This window comes from Aspergillus sclerotioniger (genome assembly GCF_003184525.1).
Source record: "Aspergillus sclerotioniger CBS 115572 chromosome Unknown BO94scaffold_27, whole genome shotgun sequence".
Lineage (NCBI taxonomy): Eukaryota > Fungi > Ascomycota > Eurotiomycetes > Eurotiales > Aspergillaceae > Aspergillus > Aspergillus sclerotioniger.
Window position 1 is genome coordinate 451,242 of NW_020291017.1, and position 24,439 is coordinate 475,680.

General features: G+C 53.4%; 4 protein-coding genes and 3 non-coding genes across 7 annotated transcripts; 4 read left to right on the forward strand and 3 right to left on the reverse strand.

Moving 5' to 3' along the window:
- Positions 1-271: 271 nt before the first annotated feature.
- BO94DRAFT_206258 (uncharacterized protein) lies at positions 272-7,388 on the reverse strand. The gene is made up of 2 exons (XM_025606117.1): positions 7,140-7,388; positions 272-7,055 (listed from the first exon to the last, which is right to left on the reverse strand). Exons 1-2 carry the CDS (start codon positions 7,205-7,207, stop codon positions 392-394), a joined length of 6,732 nt encoding a protein of 2,243 aa, XP_025464301.1. The 5' UTR covers positions 7,208-7,388; the 3' UTR covers positions 272-391.
- A 587-nt stretch (positions 7,389-7,975) lies between these two features.
- On the forward strand, positions 7,976-8,774 carry BO94DRAFT_588809 (60S ribosomal eL27 domain-containing protein; the record flags this gene model as incomplete). The annotated part of the gene is made up of 4 exons (XM_025615906.1): positions 7,976-7,982; positions 8,056-8,111; positions 8,331-8,671; positions 8,720-8,774. 4 exons carry the CDS (start codon positions 7,976-7,978, stop codon positions 8,772-8,774), a joined length of 459 nt encoding a protein of 152 aa, XP_025464302.1.
- Positions 8,775-12,234: 3,460 nt separating this feature from the next.
- Positions 12,235-13,060, forward strand: BO94DRAFT_538370 (putative pathogenesis associated protein Cap20; the record flags this gene model as incomplete). Its single annotated transcript, XM_025612476.1, has 2 exons — positions 12,235-12,310; positions 12,382-13,060. Coding segments are annotated over 2 exons (568 nt in total), but the record flags the coding sequence as incomplete, so codon positions are not given.
- A 107-nt stretch (positions 13,061-13,167) lies between these two features.
- Positions 13,168-13,257, reverse strand: BO94DRAFT_t249. The gene has a single exon. It is a non-coding gene; the product is annotated as a tRNA-Asp (tRNA).
- Positions 13,258-13,873: 616 nt separating this feature from the next.
- BO94DRAFT_t246 lies at positions 13,874-13,963 on the forward strand. Its single transcript has one exon. It is a non-coding gene; the product is annotated as a tRNA-Asp (tRNA).
- Positions 13,964-15,469: 1,506 nt separating this feature from the next.
- BO94DRAFT_t247 lies at positions 15,470-15,550 on the forward strand. Its single transcript has one exon. It is a non-coding gene; the product is annotated as a tRNA-Ser (tRNA).
- A 279-nt stretch (positions 15,551-15,829) lies between these two features.
- BO94DRAFT_627062 (non-reducing polyketide synthase spyA) lies at positions 15,830-24,091 on the reverse strand (the record flags this gene model as incomplete). Its single annotated transcript, XM_025617387.1, has 3 exons — positions 15,830-17,034; positions 17,106-23,370; positions 23,447-24,091. 3 exons carry the CDS (start codon positions 24,089-24,091, stop codon positions 16,094-16,096), a joined length of 7,851 nt encoding a protein of 2,616 aa, XP_025464304.1. The 3' UTR covers positions 15,830-16,093.
- Between the last annotated feature and the right edge of the window lie 348 nt (positions 24,092-24,439).

The following is a 24,439-nucleotide window of genomic DNA, read 5'->3' on the forward strand; positions in this document are numbered from 1 at the left end:
CCGGCATGACCTTATGGCCATGTGACCTCTTTCTCCTTTTTTCTCAGGCAGCTATCTCCCAATGTATACACAATACAGCCACTACATCTATAGTCCTACAACACCAATCTGTAAACTCAGCACACAACTTCATTCATCCTCTCTCTCGTTGAATCGAATAGTTACATCAGGCATAATCAGTCGTAAAACATAGGAAATACAAAGGAAAGGAACCCATATCCAACCCATCCCGGACCCAAGCCCGAACCGAGGATCCTATCAATACCGCATCCAGCTCGGCCAAGTGCGCGGGTGGTCTATGTCAAGGAACATTCTCTATCACACTGCTCGCCCTCAACTCATAACGAGGGTCATGCTGCTACTCCCGAGGACCCCTCGTGCTCCTAGACATTCATGCCGCAGCACTCGTGACCTCCGGCCCGAGGCCGCTATCACTGTGCTGTCCGTAGAGCACCATCTTCGAGCCCTCCTCATCCAGGTCCAGCTCGTCCTCATCCGCCTCGTCTGCCTTGGTCGTCTGAGCGTCCTCCTCATCGGAGCCCTCGCGTTCATCCGCGACGGAACGCAACCCGGTGGAGCTAGCCGCACTGACCCGTCGATCGGCGGAGACCATGCTGTTGGTACCATAGATCATGCTGTCCGCATAGGTTCCCGTGTAGCTGGTCCTCCGCTCCGTGCTTGCGTCACTCTCCTCCCCATCTTCCTCCGCAAACACCTCGTTTTCCTTGTTGGCTATCGAACTCCGGCCTCCCCAGGACGCCTTCCGCTGGGAAGCGTTGGACCGGACCGAATGGCTCCGCTTCAGGCTTGCAAACCCGCTGGTAGCACTCACTTGCCGGTCACCGGCTCCGCGATTGCCCGTCACATTGCTGAGACTGAAGATCCGCCGTTCCTTGCTGGGGGTGGAAGGCGCGACAGATCCCGCCTGCGACCCGGTCGGCGCGCGCTTTCTCAACGCTAACCCAACGCTGCTCGAAAGCAAGTTGCGGGCCTCCTTGGCGGTGCTGGCGGTGCTGGTAGCGCTGGGTCCTCGAGCTCGGGATCCGCGTCCCTTCTTCACGCTGTTCGGCCGGCTCAAGAGAACACTGCGAGCGTGGTCGAGAACACCTTCCAAGATCCGTTTTTCAAGGCTATCGGCCCGTTCTTCCATAACTTGCATTTCTTCATGTCGGAGCTCAAGTGCCATCTCCAACCCAGCGACTTCCTTGTTAAGCTTCGCGTTCTGCTTGGCGAGGTCATCCTTTTCGGATTTCAAGCTCTGGAGTATCTTCAGCAGAGAATCTTTCTCCTCCTTAAGGGTCATGATCTCGGCCTCCACCTGCTCCCGCTGTGTGTTTCTCCTCTCCAAGGCGATGGCCGCTTCTTCAGCTTCCTTCCGTCGTCGCTCGTTGTCTTCGGCCACCATGGCGGTCTGAGCTGCGAACATCTCGTTCATCCTGCGAGACGTATCCATGATATCCTTGTGCATCTCGTCCAGCTTCATCATCTGCGTGACTGACTGGTCATTGTTGGTTGCATGGTCTATGAGAATATCCAGTTTATCATGCACAGGCCCGTTGGAATTGGTGGCATGCTCTAAAAGCTCGCTCAACTTCTCATAGACCTGACCATTAGTACTGGTAGTCTGGCTCAGGAGCTCGTCGAGTTTCTCGTGGACTTGATTATTCGTAACGCGTTCGACGAGGGTGTTGAGCGTTTCTTGAACTTGACTGTTCTTCGCACGATCCAGGATGTCGTTGAGTTTCTCCTGAACCTGGGTATCATCGTATTTCTCGGGCTCCGGCGGCGGTAAAGCAGGGAGCAATGGGGTAATAGCTGAGGGAATCGTAGAAAGTTCCATTCGGATGTCCTGCGCAGATTGCTGGGCGTGGTCGTAGTGCTGCCCTACGATGGAAAGAATCTCATGGATAGACTCGAGCACCTGGGGATGGAACTCGTGTAGCTGGCTTTCAACACGATCAGTGGCAGCTGCCGCGCGTTCGAGATCCGAGCGAGCCTGCTCCTGCTGGGTCTTGACCTCATTGTGCATCTCTTCCATCTTGTTGTAGGATACATCGACCTTTTCAAAGAAAGTTTGAGCATCCGCGCACATACGCTCACAAGCCTCGTTGACACTGTTTCCCATGGTTCCAATGACAAGCTTGATGTCTTCGGCTAAAGCCTTGGTGTTAGTGACTGCCTCGAGGTGGGCGTTATCACGATCTGCGCTCTCTGAGAATTTGGTCTCAAGGGAAGTTTCGATGGCGGACTGTGCCTCCTCGTACTTGGCTACGATTTCGCCAAGCTTCTCGTCAATCTTTGAGCCCAACTCAACAATGATGGCAGCCCTGGTCTCATCATGCTTGACCATGGCAGCAGCATCCCGCTCTTCCTTCTCGAGCTTGGTCGCATCTTGTTCGCCTCGGGCGCGCTCGAACTCCCGGTTGATCAGCTCCGTGAGCTCGTTGACATTCTCGACAGTTGTAAAGCTTTCTGCTGATGCGGCTAGGCCTTCAAGAAGCTGCTTGAGCTCGGTGAGACCTTCATTACTGCCATCCAGCTTGCTCTTCAGTTCGTCCCCGAGCCCCTCCACGACGGCTCGAGCCTCCCCGATCTTTTCGGCAAGCCCGGCATGTTCAACTTTCCGGGCGTCGAATGCTTGCCCTGTCATCTCGTTGTCTGCATCGACCTTCTCGCGGAACTCGGTCACCAGTGCTGTAAGATCTTGGATCTCGGTCTTGGTTGGCAAAGTCTCGACGTCGGGAAGCTTGAGCTCTTCCACTTGCGTTTTGACCTCGAATATCATGGCTTCGACGGTCTGCAAGTCTGCCTTGACCAACTTCTCGGCATCATTTTCCTCTTCGGCTCCCTTGCCCTTTATTTCGTCGAGTGCGATCCACATATCCTTCATCAAAGTCTCCAATGTACCAATTTCGGACTTGGTGGGGCACTCCGATTCGAACCGAGTGCAAAGTTCGGAGATCGCTTCTTTTGTCTCCTTGACGATACCTTCCACACTTTCAAGTTGCTCTGCCCTTGCGATCTCATCAGGAGCAGGGAAAGTCATCTCATCCAGCTGCGCCTTGGTGTTCTGAAGTAACGTTTCAATGGCGTCTGTATCCTCCTTCTTGGCTGTCGTCTCATCCACAGGCTGCTCACGAGCAACAATGCCTGTCACAGAGCTCTGAAGTTCGTGCAGCCCAAGGAGAACTTCGTCGAGGTGCTCTTTTTTCAGCATATCCTCCGGGGCCTCCGCACCCCGAGGAGTGGACTCGATTGCCTCAACTTTGACTTGAAGCTGCGAGATGAGGGCCTTGAGACCTTCAATATCATTGCCCGCGTTGGAATCACGTGCAAGTACAAGTTCTCCTCCCCGAGTTGTCTCGTATTCCTCATTCTCTTTCTGGGCTTGTCGCAGCATCTCAAGATCTGTCTTTAGACTGCTGAGGCCTTCCTTGAGCTCGTCTAGGAGCTCAGAGTAGTCGATCTCAACAGGTCTTTCGAGCAGTTTTGCCAGGTCTTCCCGGATTGTACCGACACCATCATTCAAGGCTTCCATCAGCTCGCCAGTAGAAGCCCCATTATCGCCACCCTCCTTGGGCTGGTTGTTCTCGTCCTTGAAGGCCTCCAGGCTTTCGTGGAGCGCAGCAATAATCTCATCCTTGTCGGTCTTGGGCTCAGTTGGTTCTGCGCGGACCAGGGTCGTGTTCATGGAGTGACGAAGGTCTTCAAATTCTTGCTTGATAATGTTCGTAATATCGTCGATGTTGGTAGGCTTGTATTGTTCTGAGATTTCACGAATAGCTCCGAGTATTGCATCACTTTCGGTACTCTTGTGCTGTTCCGACATATCGCGCACAACAGCAAGCACTTCATCATTATTCGTAGCCTTGTGCTGCTCCGACATTTCACGAATGGCTGCAAGGATTTCATCGCTATACGCATTGTTCTGTTGCTCCGAAATTTCACGGATAGCAGCCAGAATCTCGTCACTCTGTGTGTTGCTTTGCTTCTCCGACAGTTCACGAATAGCAGCAAGAATTTCATCGCTACTTGCGTTGTTCTGCTGCTCGGACGTTTCGCGAATAGCAGCCAGGATTTCCTCGTTGTCCATAGTCTTGTGCTGCTCCAACATCTCACGAATCGATGCGAGGATCTCATCACTAGGAGTACTGGTTTCCTTTTCCGAAATTTCACGAATGGCTGCAAGCACCTCATCATTCTTCGCGGCCTTTTGCTGTTCTGCGATGTCGCGAATGGCGTCAAGGATTTCGTCCTTTTCGTTGGGTGCGTTGTTCCGGATCAGCAAGGAGCTCATGGTTTGGCGCAGATGTTCAAACTCCTTCTCCATGGCATCAAGAAGCTCTGGCGTATCCGGGTTACCACGAGGGCCGTTCGACATGGCGGTCTCCGTGATTGTCTTCTCCATGTCAGCCTGCAACAGCCGGAACCCTTCCTTGACGGTGTCCATGATTTCGTGCTTGCCGGAAGCCTCAGATGCAGTCGCAGCGTACCCTTCCACCTCCTGTCGTACAACAGCGATCCCATCCTTGACAGCATTAAGCAGCTGCTCCGAGTCCCTTTCGTTGGCCGAGAAATGCTGGCCCATTTCCTCCTTGATGCCATCTAGTTGCTCTTGAACACGTTCCAGCATCTGTTCACCAACGCTTTGGTTTGCCTCGTTGGCCTCTTGCAGCCCGGCCGAAATAGCCTCCATAAGGTCATCCCTATTGAGTTCGATCTCTCTCGTGACAGAGTTCTGGCTTTCCATCCCTTCGGCTATGGCGTTAAGAATGTCATCGCGGGAAAAGCTTGGCTGAACATGGGTGCTGACGGCTGATTGCTGTGCAATGAATGCTTCATTGATTACGTTGGCAACGTCGTCTATGGTGATGTGTGGATGCTCTGTTTCCTTGGCCGTCGCAAAGTGCGCTTCAAGCCCTTCCGAAAGTGCGCTCAGAATCTCGTCCCGACCAAGTCCAGACTCCAGAGTCTCCCTTGTGAGAGCACTCTGGGATGTAACGGACTCTGAGACAGCCTGCAGAATCTCATCCCGGAGGCCGTCGAAGTGTTCGCGTTCCAAAGGTCGAGGGGCGGGCGGTTCGAAATTGGCAAGGCACTCGTGAATTGTGTGGACAATCTCATCCTTTGTGATACTAGGTGGTTGCTCGAAACTATGCATTCCGGCCTGGACCGCTGCCAAGACTTGGTCGTAGGTAACGGCCTCCTCGTGCTGCGGCTTGTACTCTTTGAGCCCTTCGGTCAGGCACTCCAAGATCTCTTCACGTTCCAATCCAAAGTTTTGCAACTCAATCTCTGGCTTGTAAGTCTCCCAGGCCTCCCTCACCGTTTCCAGGATCTCTTCCTTCTCCATGTTCACACCCTGTGGCTCCGGGCGTAGATAAGACAGATCCAGTTCATCCAAAGCCCTCTTGACAATGGAGTATATTTCTGCGCCATCCATGGCGGCTCGGAATTCCGAGATTGAAGATGAGTGGCGTCTGCTCTCGTCGATGATTGAGGCCAGCTGACCCCTGAGATCATGTAGGCTGTTTTCGACCATACCAGCCAGCTCCTCGTGGGTAGGTCTATCCGGCCGGTCTTCTATAGCCCGGGAAGCCTCAACATCTTCGATTTGTCGAGCGAGATTTCGACCCATCCCTAAAACCTCTCCCCGCAATTCTCGTACGAGAGCTTTGACTTCGTTCGTCATGCCGCCTCCTTCAATGACACTAGTTTTCACTCTTTTCATGATCGCGAGCATCTCGTCCGCCATTTGGCCATCCGCCAGCACCAAAGAGCGTTCCGGGCCACGGGCGTTTCCAGCATCCATGAGCTCCATGTCAGGTGTATACATATGCTCATCGGAAGCATCGGTATTTCCCTGTAGAGGAACACCGGCGGCACCCGGAGAGCGTATCAGGGCCTTGCTCCCTGGGTCGTCTTTCACATGGTCGAGAATCTCTTCAAGCATCTTGGTGATAATCTCATCATTTCTGGGAGCTTCGGAGGCGGGCATGGCTTTGATTTCTTCGACCAGTTCCTGGAGTTTTTCTTGGCCTTCTTTCGTCGCCATCTCTCGTAGGACCTTCTCTAGCAATGCGATGCTGGCGGAACCATCAGAAACAGGCGTAGGTGATCCACACAATTCACGTTCCATCGCTGCGGCAAATGGATTAGGACTTGACATTCGTGGCGCCGAATAGCTTTTCTTCGAACTCGGAGAACTATCCGATTCCCTGTTGTTAATACCATTCTCAGAACCCAGGATAGTACTGAAGTCCCACCTTGTGGCAGCATCAGGATCAAGGAACTTTGCAGCTAGGCTGGAGGACAATTCACGGAGGCTCTTGCGGATGTCTTCATCTCGGGCATTAGTTGCAGCTTTGAGGCTGACCAGGTCTGTAGCATTATCCTTGCTTCGTCGGCTCAGCTGAGCCATCTCGCGCTGAAGATTGCTCGTCATGTCTGTGAGGCTGTGGATCTGGGTCGACAGCGACTCAAAGCTGTGATTGTCGGGACGCCGAGGCCCGATAAATGGATCTGCATCGTTACTCTTCGGTTGTGGTTCACTCTCGGTAGGCAGCTGCATATTCTGCAGGGCTAACATAGTTGCAGATGGAGGAGTACTTTCGCCGAGAATTGGTCTGGAAAGGTAACGGTTGGAAATGAGTAGATTGGGCGGCTCATGCTCGTTCTCTCTTGAGTCTGATGAGCTAGGGGGGTTCGTCGGCGTTAATTCGTGTTGTTTGGGGCTCTGGTCCATGGTCGATGCGCGGAGAGGCCGTTCTGGTGACCGGCTCTCCAGGTAATTGAGGAACTCATTGCGAGCATCTGTATTCTGTAAAGATTGCATGCGCCTGTGGAATTGACCCTTGATGAGGGACTTCTCTGGAGACTTTGGCGGCATGGGATTGGTCGTATACGGACTCGGGGAGTTTTCGCGCATCTTTTCTTGGAAATTCGCCGCCACGGCTTGGATGCCCGGGGAGACATTTCCTCTGGTTACAGGGCTGGTAGCAACGGGGTTCATGGGTAGCGGAGGGGGTGCCCGTTCGGGGTCCGAACTGTCCCACCTTCGTTTCCACGATTCACGGTCAGCCTGGTACGATTTATGCTTGCCGATGGGGGAGGGACTCAGATATAGAGTTCGCACATACATTGGCACCGACTGATGTCTAATGACTAGTTCCCTGTCGCGGGAACCGTCACGAGTGTGCGCGGGCATATTGTAACTCAAAATGTCGTTAAACAAGTAAACTGGGTATGTCTGTCGATGTTGAAACTAAAAGCAAGTCGATCGGGGGATATCTGGAATGCGCAAGAGGAATGATCATCACAAGCAAAGCAGTCAGGGTCGTAAGGGCATGTCAATTCGTCAAAACAAAGCTAGAAAAACGCAGCAGGCGAGGGGAATTGGAAGCGGATGAACGGCAACGCAGGAAAAGGAACAGGAAAGACAATTAAAATCAAATGCTGATACAAATGCGCTTGCTAGGGAGAGATGAGGGGAAATTAGGACGGCGACAAAAACAATGCGACGAGGCGGTGGACAAGACCGAGGGAAGAGCCGACTCCAGAGGAGAACAGTTAATATAAGATCCAGTCAAACATCCAAGTGGAGTTGATGGCTGAGAGGAACGGTAGCTCATGGGGCATCAACGGAAGCCCGATCCAATGTGCGGCGTACACATCAAGGCGCCCGTCATAGCAACCGATGCATTGGTGGTTGTCCGGTAAACAAAAGGCCAAGACCCGATCTAGGCGGTCAGTTTGTCCGGCCTCCCGAAACTCGGGCACTAAGCCCCTTGGAGAAACATTCCCAGAGCGGCTAGTAGCTTTCTGTCGGTAAGGTGACCAATGAGATTTTGGCACACAAAGCCCTGAGCCCTCTTCACTCAGAAAAATAGAACGTCGAGCGCGGAGAACCTCACTTACTCGACCGAAGCACATCGACAACCACCCCATCGACCTGCCGCTCACCGGGACTTTCACAATGAAGTGTTAGTGAAATTCCGAATCACCTCGACTCTGCTTTTTTCGTCTTCGATCCCAGCTGACAGGATGTTGCGATAGTCATGAAAGTGGGCCGTGTGGCCATCATCACCCGTGGCCGTTACGCCGGTAAGAAGGTACGACATCGATCTGCTCCATTTTCTGGCGAGGGAATACATATATATACATCCGGAGGCGAGATGGGTTGGACGCCGTTTTTGTCGCGACTTGGAAGAGATGGGAATCGATCTACTTGGGCTATGACAAACGAGCGAGGAGAATGAACATACGGACTGGATGGGAAACGGACGGATCTGCAGGATATGTGCTGACGAGGGTCTTTTGCGATATGACAGGTCGTCATTGTCCAGCCTAACGACACTGGCTCCAAGGCGCACCCCTTCCCTTACGCCATCGTCGCCGGTATCGAGCGCTACCCCCTCAAGGTCACCCGCCGCATGGGTAAGAAGACTGTCGAGAAGCGCAGCCGCATCAAGCCTTTCATCAAGGTCGTCAACTACAACCACTTGATGCCCACCCGCTACACTCTCGAGCTCGAGGGTCTCAAGGGTGCCGTCTCCACCGAGACCTTCAAGGAGGTCTCCCAGCGTGAGGACGCCAAGAAGAACGTCAAGAAGGCTCTTGAGGACCGCTACACCAGCGGCAAGAACAGATGGTTCTTCACTCCTCTGCGTATGTTTACACCTCCATTTCGATGCGGTGGTCGCGTGCTGACGTTGTACAGGTTTCTAAACGGGATAATATGGGGCGTTTTGTCGTTTGAGCGCGCAAGGTCTTAGATGAGGCAAAGGGAAAAAGCAAAGCGTCGAAGACATCCGGTTCATAAGCATGGGATCACGTGAAGTATACCATAGCACGAGATAAGAATGGGAATGTGTCGATGTACAGGTCCAGGACTTGGCCGATTTTTCTTATCATGAGGGAGGCCACTCAGATCTGGCGTCCGTCTCGAAATGAAAAGGAAAATATGAACAAATTCAATTTCTTTTCTTTGTTTAGGAATACCCGGCTTTCCATGTGTTTGATTATAATCACGACACCTTACCTACTACTGCACGAACGGACTTCCACTACAGCCGGTCGAATCGGGAAAGAGATTCCAGTCTACTAAATTCGACGACAACCCGATCAATGATCTAAGCAACGAGCACGGCCCTGGGATTCCTATCAAATCATCCGAGTTCAATGGACCTATTCAGTTACAGCCCTTGATTAGTTCTGCCAGAAGGGAAGTGTCGGGTCCGTTTTAAACCTGTTGGAAACCGACTTCCGTCCACCGCAGCTGCGCTTCCCTCCCCGCACGGCCAATAATCCCCGTACATGAATCCCAGCCTATCCCGCATGCTGGGGTAAAAGCGGAGTTGAGGAGAAACTATCCCCACCCATAGAAACGTAGGCCAGACCTACTCCGGGGATTATGTCATTTATCTGTAGAGAGTAGAGACTAGAAACGGTCTGTTACCTTGGTTCCATCCACTACTACAGGGAGGCCATGTTCGCACGGATGTTGCCCCTCCGTCTAGATGACGTTAGGACTTGTCCGGTTTCGGGCCTTCGGGGGCTAGGTACCTGGAAGGTAGGTGTAGCGCGTACTTGCGCTGGCTAGGTACATGGACCCCATGTACCTCGCAAATGAGGAAGTGCAATTAGAGGTTGCGATCTGTGCACGTTGTTCCTTACCCGAGGGAGGGAGCAGCCGTCTAGGCGTTGGGCTTTGGCGGTAGTGCGACAATCCTTCGGATCCGGCCTAGATAATGGCCGGGTGGATGTATTTGCAATTCGGACAGACTGTAGGATGCTGGGGATCCTTCAGGGCAGCAGGGAATGTATTGGTGCTTATGATATACGCAGCCAGGTGATGCAGAAAGCCACCGACAGTGACCGGTGGTTTCAATTGCTGGGGAATTTGAGAAATGTGTTGAGGAGGGGAAGTACAGGTCTGACATTCATCCAGGCGTCAGAGACAAACGTGCATTTGCCGCGGAACAATTACCAAACTTGAGTCTCGTAAGCACCAAGACACTACATTAGTTACACTCCAATTAGGCCAAAATCGACCGGGATCCGGGATTATGGATTGGCCTCCGGGTATGCTAGCGTTGACCTACCTACAGTCGATGGACAACCAAACAAAATTAGATGGCAATCAGTGCCGCATGAACAGAAGTACGACGCACATGGTCAGCACTAAAAGGGACCTAACTGGAGGGCGAGCTCGTGAATACAACCACATGGGGGGCAAATTTCCGTCAAAGCTTGCTTGGATTTACCAAATCGTCGTGTGAAAGAGCTGTACATACTATCTATCTACTTGCAGGACTGCCACCAGACGGATGGCGTAGTTAGTGCCGAGACTGACGGGTGGATCAAGCCATACTAACCTGGAATGTACGGAGCAGGTTGGATTCTAAGACTGTAAGACATCATCTCTTACGCACAGGGACGGCGGGAAATGATGGGAACTGATGAGATTCCCAGGGCGCTGCCAACCCCAGACGGGGTCCAGGCGCAACGATGCTTGCCCCCTCCCGCAGGAGATCAACGAGAGCGGTTACCTGTCTGGTACAAAAGGGGCACACAGTAGTCCGTAGTACCTAGTCCGTCCTGTGTTCTGATCCTCGACGTTTATTCTCCAGCCGAGTCGGTGTCTCGTTAGGTTGTTTGAGACCGGTTTCCTTGTGACAGTCGTATCCAAGCGCCCTGATAAGGATGCGGAAGCGAACCACGGAGGAGTTCCGTCTTATCGGAGGAACGAAGAAGGATTTCAGAAAGGCCTTCTGCCACCCGGTTTCAAAACGAAGTGTAGGTAGATAATCAATAATCTCATTGAAATAGTCGTCGTGGGGAAGGGATTAGGCATGGTCGGAGGATCCCAAGTACATTCATCAGATTATCATCATCATCGGGGGAAAGCAGACTAGTAGGTGAATAGAGGAAGGGCAAACCGGCGGCCGCCGACAAGAAAACAACGAGGGCGACCGCGACCCGCAATCACATGCCATCAGCCCATGCACCAAGGCCAAACCTTCCAGGACCAACAACGCCTCTCTCTGTTCGCAACTCCGGATTCCATCATACTAGTAGTTGTTCGCTGCAATGCTCCGAATCATGGCCCTAGTTTCCTGTCCAATACCGGCCACTTATCTGGTCGACTTGGTCTCCCTTGCCACCCCGACAACGCAACCGTTGCCGCCGTTATCGAAGCCAAAAATCATAAATCATTCGATTCTTGTTGAAAACCATGACTCCATGACTAAGGGGAGAGAAATCATGTAGGCAAGGTGCGGGTGGCTTGGTTCGACACTGCTTTCCGAGGGGTCTGAACTCAACCTGCCAGCTCTGGGCCTAGGTAGGTACTACTAGGTACTTAGTACTGTTGCTGCTCTGCCATTGCTTGAGTTGCCTGCCATCGCTGCGGATTCGGATGCGGGCTATCGGAGTGAGGGCGCGGAATGGGACGACGCATGATCCTAGTCCCTTCAATCTTGGGTCGCGTTCCTCCTGCCATCACCGGGGTTCCAGGCCCTGCAGGTGAAATGATAATGACGATGAAGCCGCCGGATTGAGCACGAATCGACTAACTCCGTACTACGAGGGTCTAAAACCTCCTGGAACCAACGGCTGCCCCTCCAAAGGCCCCAAGCGACTTTGTTCACCTTCGGGCCCGCTATCACATGCTTGCTACCTCTCTCTCGCTCTCTCTCTGCCTGCGACGAACTCCGCCAGCGGGATAAAATTTCTTTCTGATCAATCAAAATCATCATGAAAGAAAAATAAAAAATAAATAAATTTCTAAATTGAAAATAATAAATCAAATTGGACACAAAACAAAATAAATCAAATCACTCAAGCCTCATGGATCGACTGATGGCGTGTTCTCACCTCTGAGCAAACTGAATTTACCTTAAATTTAACTACGGTTCACCTCCTTCCGGTCCATCCAAAACCGCTCCTTTCGACTTTCCTCGTACATAGGTAGGTGATACCCTTTCCTTCACCCTTTCTTCATTCTTCATCATTTCGACTGCTCCATCCTTCTTTCCTTCCGCCACGGGCCCATTATTTATTTGGCCTCTCGCCCTTTGTTCCTCATCTCTTTTCCCAGGGCTTCTCTCACCCAACCTGACTACCGCACTACTATCCGGTAAGGGTTTTATCTTATCGCCCACCCACCCCTCCATAGTCCATACACTTCCTTCTAGTGTTTAGTGTTAATGCTTTTTCTATTCGATAGGAACTTATGCCGCACGCAGAAAACGGCACTATGGGTGAGAACTCTGTAAACGGGGATGCCGTCCATTCTCAATTCCTCGATGTGAGTTGTTCTAATTCTAATGCTTGGCTGTCGATCGCCCGTGACGGGCGCTGATCCTACCGCTTGGATAGCATTTGACATCCTATCCTATTGTTTCCGACTCCATCACAGTCTTCAAGACCAATAAGTACGCCGCAAAGTCCCTGGAATATGCCGATCAAGGCTACACTCGCTTGGCCAAGCCATTTCTTCCTTACTTCTCAAAGCCTTACGGTTATGTTGCCCCATACGTCGCGCAGGCCGATTCCCTCGGAGATAAGGGTCTGAGCAAGGTCGACTCAACGTTCCCGTTCATCAGGGAGGATACGAGCACGCTCAAGGGAACGATCAAAGATGGCGTCTCTTTTCCTGTGCGGTTTGTCTATGACCTCAAGGGTCATGTCTTTGATACCTATGGTTCCGAGTATAAGAAATGTGGAGGAGACGGAGTGGTCGCGAGCGGCAAAGCCATTATCACGACCAGCTTGGTGCTGTCGCAGGAGTCGCTGGCCTACGTCAGCTCATTGCTACAGGCCAAGAAGGCGCAGGTCAAGGAAGCGGTCAATGACAGGGTCGACAACTAGGCGATTGTTGGTGGGTAGTTGTTGGTGTTTCAGCTGGTCTGTTCTGCGATTTGGAGATGTTCTTGTGCGTGTGCTTGAATCTCTAGAAAGCTTGCTCTGGGAGGCTTGTCTCCTTTATTTTGTTGTCTTGAACATGGGCGGTTCCGTTTGATTCGCATTGTGCTGTTGGAACCCGCATTTGGATACATACCATAGCCTTGATAATGATACCTAGGCATTGATTAACTTTGAGAGTCACGTTGAAATACAGTGTCAGGCCCTCCAAAAGGCAAAAATGAAAGCAAAAAAGAAGATCTCCCCGACTGGGAGTCGAACCCAGGTCTCCCGCGCTTGTTTCCGAGTGGAATTGACAAGCGGAAATCATGACCGTTAGACCATCGAGGATCTGATATGTTGTTTTTATTGAGGTTTACCTACATAAGGCTGCTGGTGGGCTTTCACCGTTTTCGGCACTGTTAGGGTTAATTTATCATTGTTGGTTGAGCGGGGTGGTTCCGGGAGGACACGGAGTTTGGTTCCGGGTAGAATCTAGATATGGGTTACATTCGCCAGCGATTCTCATTCTTGGTTGCATTGGGATTCTCTTTGTTGATAAGACAAGGGAGTTTGATTGGCATGTACTCCGTAGTTAACTTGCAAATGTCACTACGTAAGTAGGGAGATGAGATTGGGTATCCATTGGGTTGGTACCGGAGGGTCGCTCTATGATATAGTTAGATAGTGTAGTAGTATCTATCGATCCTGGTGATGTAGATGGCAGATGCTAGTAGTGTGACCTTTTGATATGAGTGAATACTAGCTATCCTTCTCGGTTTCATAGTAAATGTAGTTGCGTTGTCTATTTAGGGTACCTATAGATACCTACTCTAGAAAGATGGAGTTGGTCCAGTGGGGTCTACCTAGTGCTTGGCATTTTTGTAACCAAGCACTCACTCATTCTGGCCTTATGTTGGAAGGCCTAGCTACTATAGTATTATTTTGAAGCGCTCTTCAACAAAGATCCTCGATGGTCTAACGGTCATGATTTCCGCTTGTCAATCCCATTCGGGAACAAGCGCGGGAGACCTGGGTTCGACTCCCAGTCGGGGAGATCTTTTTGTTCAATTTTTTGTTCATTGATATCATTTTTGTTTTTTGAGATGTAGTAATATGTGGTGGAGATGGCAGAGTGTTTCTGTCTCGTGTGAGTTGTAGGTTGCAGTTGACTAATTTTATTGAAGAGTGGGTTTTCGGGTGTGGTATCTTGCCTGGATGTTTGGGGTTTGAGTGGTAGGTAGGGTCCTCAATGGATGCTTCAGCGTGGGCAGCATTGAGGAAAGTATGGTCCTCGTGTATTCGATTGAGATTGGGTTGTCGATCATGCTGGTTATGGAGTCTTGGGATCGGTAAACGTTGGAGTCATTGGCCTGTGGTATATATTGGGAAGGCAGCTTACTGCATAAATGTCTGGGTCCTTCTGCGGTACTAGGCGATTACACAGTTAGTTAAGGCTCGTTGCAAATATTGCATAGATGCTCTCACATTCACGTCAATCCCAAACAATGTCAGCAAGATCATGTGCCTGGCTTCCTTGGCCGCACATGGATCACAACACCTACCAATGTTATTTCGGTTTTCATACAGCATAGCACTCACGCAAGCTCTCACCTCAATCCAGCTCAGGAAATATCAAGACCCAACGGGGTACATTGCTCCTCTTCCTCGATATCCCTATCCTCAGAAGAAATCATCCGCAGGTGTACAGGCCTGACCACGCTTCTAATCTCTTGGGCAAATCGCTCGTTCTCATCAGCAAAGATTCCCCTCCAGTGCTTCTCACAGTCCATACTTGCTAGACTTTCTTCTCAGGCCACTTACTCTCGCCGTACATCGGCCGAACCATTTCCTGCACTCCCGCGGTGACGTTAATAGCAAACCGTTGGATCAGAGTCGGAAGATCCCCTCCGAGGCAATACATGATGCTATATTTGGCTAACTCCAAGTCGTTTTGCAGGTAATGACGAATTGGTGACCACGCCAGTGAGTCTGGATCTCGCCTCCGATAACCTTGACATCAGAATACTACCTCCGCACATTATCATGTTTCGGCAAGGACCTCGAAGTTTCGCATGAAATAATAACAGAGCTTCATTCTATCTGATGTCTGGGGAGAAATGATGGCATGACTAGGGTCTTCTCGATACGGCCCTGCATGTCATCATTGTCATGCTAGTTGGCAACGCCCTACTACATATATATATCATGAAGACACGCGGAAGACTAGGCCGGGCAGTGTAGGAGGTGAAGATAACACCGGACAGAAAACGGCAACGAAACATGGCTAAGGGCACTGCTATACTAACTCCTTCCAGGACTAACTTACACTCTCATACTTCAGACTACACCCGCTTCTCGTATTCGATAGAGTGATAAAACTCCACATGATCGCTCATTGCAGATGGAATATTCAACTTATAGCTTTATTGATATTCCTCTGGAAAGTTGCAGAATATATAAACAAATAGCAACTAATGGCGATATCTCGATATACTCCTCTGAACTCTATACAAGAAAGCCAATGGTGCTTCATTACATCGGATTGTTTATTTACTCACAAGTCAGTGTGGCCGAGTGGTTAAGGCGTCAGACTCGAAATCTGATACGTTCGCGTACACAGGTTCGAATCCTGTCGCTGACGAGTTTCTTTTCTTTTTTTCCCTTTTCTTTTCTTCTCTCTGAACTCTGCATTGTTGCAAGTTCGTTACGTGCATGTGGTAGGTAGTAGCTGCTGCCGTTTCCGAGCAGTGTTCTGATTGGTTCGTTCTTAGCTGAGGTCGGTAGGATAAGGGTTTCGGGACAATCAACTAAACATCATCGAAGTTATTGTTTTTTTATTTCTTGGTAGGACGATTGGATTACAGCTATTTAATAGATGTGGTTTTAAATAGATAATGAGTTCGTAATGTTAGTGTGTTGGGTACTACTAGTTGAGGTGTGCTAGCTTCATTTCTGTGCGTGGAAAATTAGTACGATATATAAATGTTGTCCGGTTGGAGTTGGTACCCAGTACAGCTGGATGTTATTGCCACACAACTAGTACTCCGTACTCCGTATTCCGACTTCAGTCTGGATAGAAATACAGACAGTGAAACTTCCAGGAGCGGTTGGATCAAAAAACACGACAAGCTATGCATAGAGGAAAAAAAAACAACAAAAAAAAAAACAAAAACAAAAGCACCGATTAAGTTGGACGACCGAAAACCTCACGGGCCAGAAATTCATAAGCCTTGTGCACGGCTTCGCCTCCGGTGCCATCGGGATCCGCATAGAGGTCAAAGAGATGGATCTTGCCCTTGACCAGCAGCAGTTCTGCATCCACTTCCCGCTGCTGCAACGCCTCTACCGTCCGCTGACTCTGCACCCAGGGAATCAGATCATCTTCTGTTCCATGCACCACCACCGTGGGCGTGGTGTACTGGCCCTGACAAATCTGCGCATAGGGACTGATCGCCTGGACCTCCTCTTTGGTGGGCTGTGATTGGGCGATGAGAGCCTGTCTCTGCTCCGGAGATATAGCACCGGGCCTCGGCAGCCCGCGTAGGAGCACCGGCAAGCATTGGCCCTTCCAGTTCATGTGTAGGACAATCCGCGAGCGCGGGTCGTCCGGTGCCATCCAGCCGCCCACGGCCCGCTTTTTCGCAGGTACCTGGTAGCCAGTGATCGGGCGCTCATGCACCCCCTCCAGCAGGTCATAGCCCGCAGCCCTGACCGCCAGCTCGCGGCTGTTCTCCGGGTAATTAGGATGCTGCCAGCAAGAGTCTTCGTAGTCGGTGGGGCAATAAAAAGCCGCTATGGCCGTGGGGGGCGCCAGTCCGCGTTGTAGGGTGGTGAAAGCGGTTGTCATGGCCAGGTGCCCACCCGTGGACCAGCCTACCACAGCGATGCGGGATGCGTCGATGCGCAGGTCCTGGCACAGCAGTGGGAGGGTGGGGAGGACTGACCGGGCCCAGAGGAAGGCGTCACAGACATCAGACATCGGGCCCTCTACTAAGGTTGTCTCCGGACAGAGGCGGTAGTCGATAGAAACTGGCAGAAATCCCTTTGAATGCAGGATCGCCGTCTGCTTGGGACGAATGTCTCGGCGAGACAACATGACGTGTCCCCCTCCGTGGATCATGAGAGCTGCATGCCGAGAGCAGTCAGTCATTGACCAGGAGGACGGGAATAGAGACACGGCGTGGACACAGACTTACCGACGGGTCGAGGGTCCGAAGGTTTCCACGAAGGCGGGTAGTGAATGTCGGCAAAAAGGGAAACACCGTCCTGCTGCTTGTAGCGCACAAGTTCCATCTTGGTCTCCGCATCCTTAGGGGCTCGCCCAGGGACATAGGATGGATCCGTGGGGGGTGCATTAAACCCGGCGATGATTCGCAGGGTGCGTGCTTCGAGCGAGGGACCGGTCGTCCAGGAGACGTGTTGATACCCTGCACGACGCATGCTGGCATCCCAGAACCATTCGGATGCGAGAACGTGCGGCCGCCCGTCAGAGAAGAGCCACCATCCGTCGAGGAGGCCAAAGACAAGATCGAACCAGAACATGTTGCGGGTGAACTCGACGAGCGCGACAAATCCGTCCGGTCGTAGCATATGGCGGATATGCCGAGTCGAGAGTTCCAGATCCCGGGTGGCATGGATGCAGTTGGTAGAGATGATAGCGTGGAACCGGCCCTGCAGCGCCTCCTCGGGCTCCTTTTCGATATCGACCACCTGGAAGCGCATGGATGGGTGCTGAGCCCCAAACTTCCGCCGGGCGGCGGCCACGAGGGATCCGGACAAGTCGCTGAAGGTATAGTGGAACGGGATGCCGCGCCGTTCCAGGAGCTCGACCACATACCGCGTCGTGCCTCCAGTCCCAGCCCCCAGCTCCAGGATTTCAAAGGGCGCCGCCGTGGAGGAAGGCGAGGAGAAGGCTTGATCAATGAAGCTGCACAGCTGCTCTGAGATGGCTTCGTACATCGGGCCTTTGGCGTAGACCGCCTCCAGCACGGTGCGGTTCCCCTTGGATCGGAAGAGGATGTCCAAGGGATCCGCCGCCCCGGTCAGGCACTCGGCTAGTCGGGACCCCGTCAGATGCAGTAGCTGATGCTCCATAGCGTGCTGGGGCGCTCGACTTCGGAGCTGCTCGAAAATCCTAGTAGTAGGGGTGGCATCGACCGGTCGGTCGGTCCGCACCAGAGTCGAGCCATCCATAGCCACGAGTTGCCCGTCTTGAAGAATGCGGTAAAGCTGTTGTACAAGTGGCTTGTGCTTGGGCAGGTAGGAGATGGATGGCAAGCTCTCACCAACCGGAAGGCGGGCCAGATCGCATCCTAACCGGGCAAAGGCCTCGACTGTGTAGCCCAGAACCAGCCTGGCTTGGGTGGGGTATACGCTCGTCCAAAAGTTGGCGAAACCAGACGTTTGTGCATGTTGGTCGTAGTCGAATCGAATGCGTTCAAAAGCGGCTTGGGCTCCCACCAGAGAGTCATCCGTGGCACCCGCAGCTGGTATTAGGCTGGGCTGCAGATACGTATCTGCTCCTTGCTTTGGGAGTTGAGGCCTGCGGACGGACCCGAAATATGAACTAGTATCGGGCAGGGCCTGGTCGACCAGTTTGATGAGGTCCTCGAATGTGGACTGCTGGTCGAGAAGGACCATGTCTACATCTGCCCCAAGGTCCTGCTTGATGTCGGCTGCCAGTTCCATGCAGAGCAACGAATCCAACCCCAAGTTGGCCAGATTGGCCTTTGGGGAGATAGGCTCAGGACACTCCAGATGTGCCGCCAAAAGATGGCTCAGCTTGTCGACGACACTTGGACCCTTGCAGGGTTCGTCGACCGCGGGGGGCGTGCTGGCCCCGGAGCTGGGGCCGGGGGTCAACGACTGTGCCCCATCAAAGATCTCGTCCTCTGAGTCGGTGTCCGATGGGGTCGCAGATCCCGAGCCAAAGGCTGGAACTCCGAGCAACCGGTGAAGGGCGACAACAATGGCCTTGATATCCGTCATGGTTGCAAACTCGTCCATTGAGATGGACACGGCGAAGGAGTTGTTAATTTCACTCAGAACTTCGGTGACCATGAGGGAATCAATACCCAAGTCGTCGAAACTCGCCTGATCCTGGATTTCCGCGGCCGGCACTTCGGCAACCCGTTGCAGAAGGGATCGAAGCTCCGCACCCAGGTCTCGAGCCGCAACTGGGTCGGTGGCCTTCAAACTCCTTGGACGCATATTACCTCTGACGATTGGTAGAGGGGATATTGGTGCCAGTGACGCCGAAGGGGGAGGAGAGACCGGTCGCGAGGACGAGGATCGATCATTGGCTCGGGACAGCACTCGGGCCAGACTGGAGATTTGGACTCTAGTGAATCGCGCACCCAAGATGAACATCACCAGCGACTTGGATGTCGCGTCGCAGACGTAAATATCGTTGACGAGCTGCTTATCACTCACAGGGCGATAGCTGGAGTAGACGAGCCAGTTACCGTTATCCTCGATCGGATCTCGGGCCTGAACGCAATCGACTTTTGTGCAGACATATACCTCATTCTCCGGCAAATCGGTGAGGCAGTTGACGTGAAGGCCGGACACTTGAATGAAGTTGTCGACTGCGCGTGGGTTCAAGGCAGCCGTGGGCTTGGTGGCATTATCGGAGGACCCTGGAAGAGGGAGCTGAGGCAGCTGGACCCGGCCAACCACCTCTCGTCCCAAGGCATGTACGCTCCGTACTCCCTTATAGTAGGGCCGGTAGGTTACCACCTTGCCAAAGGCCTTGTACACCTGGGACCCCTGGAGAGCCTCTGCTTGTGGCTCTCGCGGAATCCGCTCGTATCGCTCCGGGCCCAACAGATTCTCGAAGCGAGCGTAATCATCCGACAGGCGGGCAGTGTCCTGCTCAAGGCGCACCGTTCCCGTGGCATGGCGGTCCCTGCTGGCCGGGGTGGCAGGTCGATGGCTGGAGACGGAAAATTTCCAGGCCGGCGTCATGGGGTTGATGCGACGAAGCTCGAGCTGGATGCGTCTATCCCCCGCCCCCAGCGGAGCGTGGATTTCCAGGTTCTCGACCCTCGGTACTCCGCCCGCGTCACCTGCAAGCGCGAGTGCGGCTTGTGCGACTAGGTCGACGTACAAGGGAGCCGGGCACAGGGGCTGCGCGAGAACCGCGTGCCCTTCCACTAGTGACCGGTATTGCTCGCTGCGAGGATCGACGGCGAACTCGGCGTCCTGATGGTCTGAATCCAGGTGCCGAACCAGAGACAGGAGAACGGGATCCAACGGACCCGTCTCCGAGGCCGAGAGGGCCGCGGCTGTGGCCATCCCGGATGGCTGCCATTTTAGCCAGTGCCGATGTTTCTCAAATTGATACGACGGCAAGAGAAGGTCCACATAGTGATGGCGGTCGCGACGATCAAAGGGCCAGAATCCCACGTCAAGCCCCTGTTTCCACAATTGCACGGTGGTATCGGCCAGGTTCGACAGGCCGGCGGGGTCGCGCAGGTCGAGGGACTGGCAGATGTGTGGTGATGGATCAACCAGGGCATTGCGCACCATCCCCGTTACCCCCGACCCGGAGCCTGCCTCCAGCCAAATGCACGGCCCCAACCGTTCTTCCAATCGTCGCACCGCCTGTGCGAAGTAGACCGGCGTCCGTGTATGTTCCGCAATGCGATCGGCCGTGATGCTCGACCAGCTGCTGTGCTCGGAGCAGGTTTCAACGGGGAAACTGGAGTCATGGAAGGTGAAAGACCTCGACAACTCGGTGAGGCGAGGGAGCAGCGACTCGGTGAACCGTGAATGGAAGCCATGGGTGACTGCCAACCGCTTGTATTTGATCCGCGACCCTGGGCTATCCTCTCGCTGGAGCAGCTGCTCCACGCGGTCGATGGCGGTCTCAGACCCAACAAGGACATGGCTTTGAGGTCCGTTGTAGCAGGCAATTTCCAGCTGGGCATCGACACTGGCCATGACACCGGCAACTACGTCCAAGGAAGCTTGCAGGGAGATCATAGATCCACCTTCGGACCCCCAGTGACTGCCCATCAAGGCTGCGCGCCCCGTGATCAACCGAAGTCCATCCTCAAGGGATAAGACACCGGCGACACATAGCGCCGTCAGCTGACCAAAGCTGTGGCCGATGACGGCATCGGGGAGAACATTGCTATCCATCCAGGCCCGGGCGCAGGCGTACTGGATAGCAAAGAAGAGGGAGTGAAGCAGCACCAGGTTTTGGATGGGTTGGGTGTCGAAGATGGCCGGATAGATACTGCCGAGATTCAGAGCCCGGAGGGCCGAATCGCAGGCGTCCAGATGGCGTCGTAGTGGGGGAGAGGCCTCGAAAACCTGTCGGTTCAGGCCGACATGCATGCTAGTTTGTCCACCAAAAACTAGAATTACCTTCCCCCGGGCAGCTGGCGACTCTCGCGGTTGCGGCTGAGGATCGCCGAGCAACTTGATCAACTCGGGCAGGGAAGACACGGAGCCGACGGAGCCTAGGGCCAGGGATTTGTTTTGCTGCTGCGCCAAATGGAAGGCAACACTGGCTAGAAGGTCACGTTCGCCGTATTGGCGGCTCCACGTCTGGATGCATTTCAGTAAAGACAGGCCATAGGCCTGCATGCTCGCCGCCGAATTGGCCGCCAGATAAACGGGGTATTTGGGCAGCACCCGGAACTGATCGGAACCCCTGGTGGGCACGGCGGCGCGCACAATCATGGCTGCGTTACTCCCTGCGGCCCCATAGTTGTTGATGCACGCGATGTGCATAGGCGCCTTCCAGGGCTGTGTAGACTGGGGAATTGTGAGATGATCTGGCTCCAAGGGAGGAATTTTGGGGTTGAGCTGGGTGTGGTTGGCCTGCACGGGAATTGTTTGATGGCGCATCATCAACACGGTCTTGATCAAGGATGCGACCCCCGAGGCGCCTTCTAAGTGCCCGATATTGCCCTTGACCGAGGCAACATGAACGGGGTTCTTGCGCGTGGAGCCCCCGAAGACCCGACGGATACTGGCCAGCTCGATGGGATCGCCGACCGGCGTGCCTGTTCCGTGAGCCTCCACGTAAGAGACGTCGTGGGGATGGATCCCGGCATCGGATGCGACCTTCTCATAGAGGCGCACCTGTGACTCGCCATGAGGCACAGTGATGGGGGTCGAGTTCACATTCTGATTGATGGCCGTGGCGGCGATGACCCCCAGGATGCGGTCTCCATCGGCCTGCGCACTGGAGAGGGGCTTCAACACTACCAAGGCCACGCCTTCGCCCCGGCAATAGCCGTCTCCCTTCGCATCGAAGGGTTTCGTGGGACCCGTCGGACTGAGGAATGAGGCGGCCGCTAAATTCTCGTAGAAGAAGGGGCTGGTGTACAGACTGGCACCCCCGGCCAACGCCATGGAGCACTCGCCTGTCTGGATAGCTTTGCATGCGGCATGAATGGCCACGGCAGAGGAGGAACAGGCGGTGTCATAGGTGATGGATGGCCCTGTCCATCCGAAGAAGTGACTGATCTTGCCCGTCAGAAATGCACGCAGCGTTCCCAGGCTCGAGAAGGCGTTTGGAGCATGCACTGCTACGTTGTCATTGTAATCCGACGAGCACACCCCGACGTAGCAGCCCACATCCTGCGATGGATCCCTGGGACGGGAAAAGTACTCAGACGATTCCAGCGCTTCATAAGCCACCTGCAGAAATAGACGCTGCTGTGGGTCCATGCTGGCGGCCTCGCGCGATGATTTGCGAAAGAACCGGTGGTCAAATGAGTCGATATCGGCGATAAAGTTCCCCCAGAAGGCGAGCTTGTCATTGGGGGAGCGGCGCAAACCATGACGGTGAAACCTCTCCTCTGGCATCTGCTGACATTGCGACGCACCATCACAGAGCAGCGACCAAAAATCGTCCAGATTATCCGCCCCGGGAAAGCGGCCGGCCATGCCCACGATGGCCACCGCGTTCTCCGACAGTGGCGGTTGAACAGGAGTAGAGGCGTCTATAGCCACCTCACTGATCTCCAGCAAAGACTTGGGCATCCGACATACGGTGGTATGTGGGAGAGTCCGCAGCACCGAGGGCGGGATGCAATCGATATTTCCAAACTGAATGAGTTGAGAGGATGGGTGGGCAGTAACTGTGCTAAGATTGGATACGGCAGTCAACGCCGTCGCGTGCCAGTTGCACGTCTGGACAAGTATTGCATCGATAAGGAGGTCGTGGAGGAATGTATCACAAGGAAGAGCCTGTCCATCATTGCCCAAAACGGGCACTAGTAGCTCCGACGCTCGCGGCAGCTGCAGATCGGGAGTCATAGCACACAACTGCTTCAATTGACCAGCAATTGATTCATGTTCCGTGGTATGAAATCGTCCACGCATGTCAAGCGGAATGGCCACCAGATTGTGGGTCTGGAGGGTTTGTGATAAGGTAGCCATTGCGTTGGTGGGTACAGTGACGGTGGCAGCATTGCCATCGGGGTACACAGAGATATATGCCTGTGAAACCGGCCCAGATTAGCAACTTGAATCAAAGACAGGGATTCCAAGAGACAGATAAGGAGAGAACCCGTACCCCTGCAGTTTGGGCAAGAGAGCGGAGCAGCTGTGCTTTGCCCTCCTCATTTGACCACTTGACTACTATGCAGCCGGCTTCCTTAGATGACGATTGGCCGTGTGCGTCTGCGTCAACACAGGCACCAATGGCTATGGCCAGTCGTAGGACAGTGCTGGCCCGGTGTATCAATTCTTGCTCGTCATGGCTTCCTGCAACCGCAACTGCACTCAACAGGCCCGTGCAGAAACCTTGGACACCTCCTTGAAGTCGGACTCGGTCTAGAACTTGGGAATGGGTTGATATGCCGTGGGCTGAGCCTGAACCGACGTACAATAGATATTGGGCGAGATGCAACAGAACCGTCAAAGGCGTCACGACGGTGCTCGGTAGATCGCCCACGCGGACGACAGCTGGGTCGATATCAGCTGAAACCAGGCCGAGAAGTTGCTTGATGTATTGGTCCCCGGGGAGATCGGCCAAGGAGAGATCTGATGCCAGCAACATGGGCCATACGGTGAAGGCTCTCTCTACTGCAGCACGAAGGGACTGCAGGTGGGATTTGGATTCGGACCCGAGGACACTTTGCAGCTGAGCCAGGCATTCTAGGGATGGAGTTGACGACTGAGGTCCGAAGACTAACATAGATGGGGTGTTGAACGACATGATTGCAGGAGTGAGCGGTGTAGGTCTCTGTTGATAGAACAGCCCATTGTTTACTGCATGATGGGCAGATTTATAAAAAACAAGATCACAGAGTCCCAGATGAGCCGCGCGGCTCGGGAGGGACGGCCAGCCCACAGGGTAGATACCGGTATGAAGCCGCCATTTCCTGAGGGGACATCAGCCTCCTAGAGATTCATTCATGGGGAAATCTTGAGGTGCCGGTGGGATCCCCGCAAGGAATAATCCTCTTGGAGTGGTCTTACACCAGACCATCTTGCATGCGGCGGAGGATCGGGCCGGGAATCCAAGGCTCGGGACCTTGTTCTGACACCTGTCATCCTCTCCTGT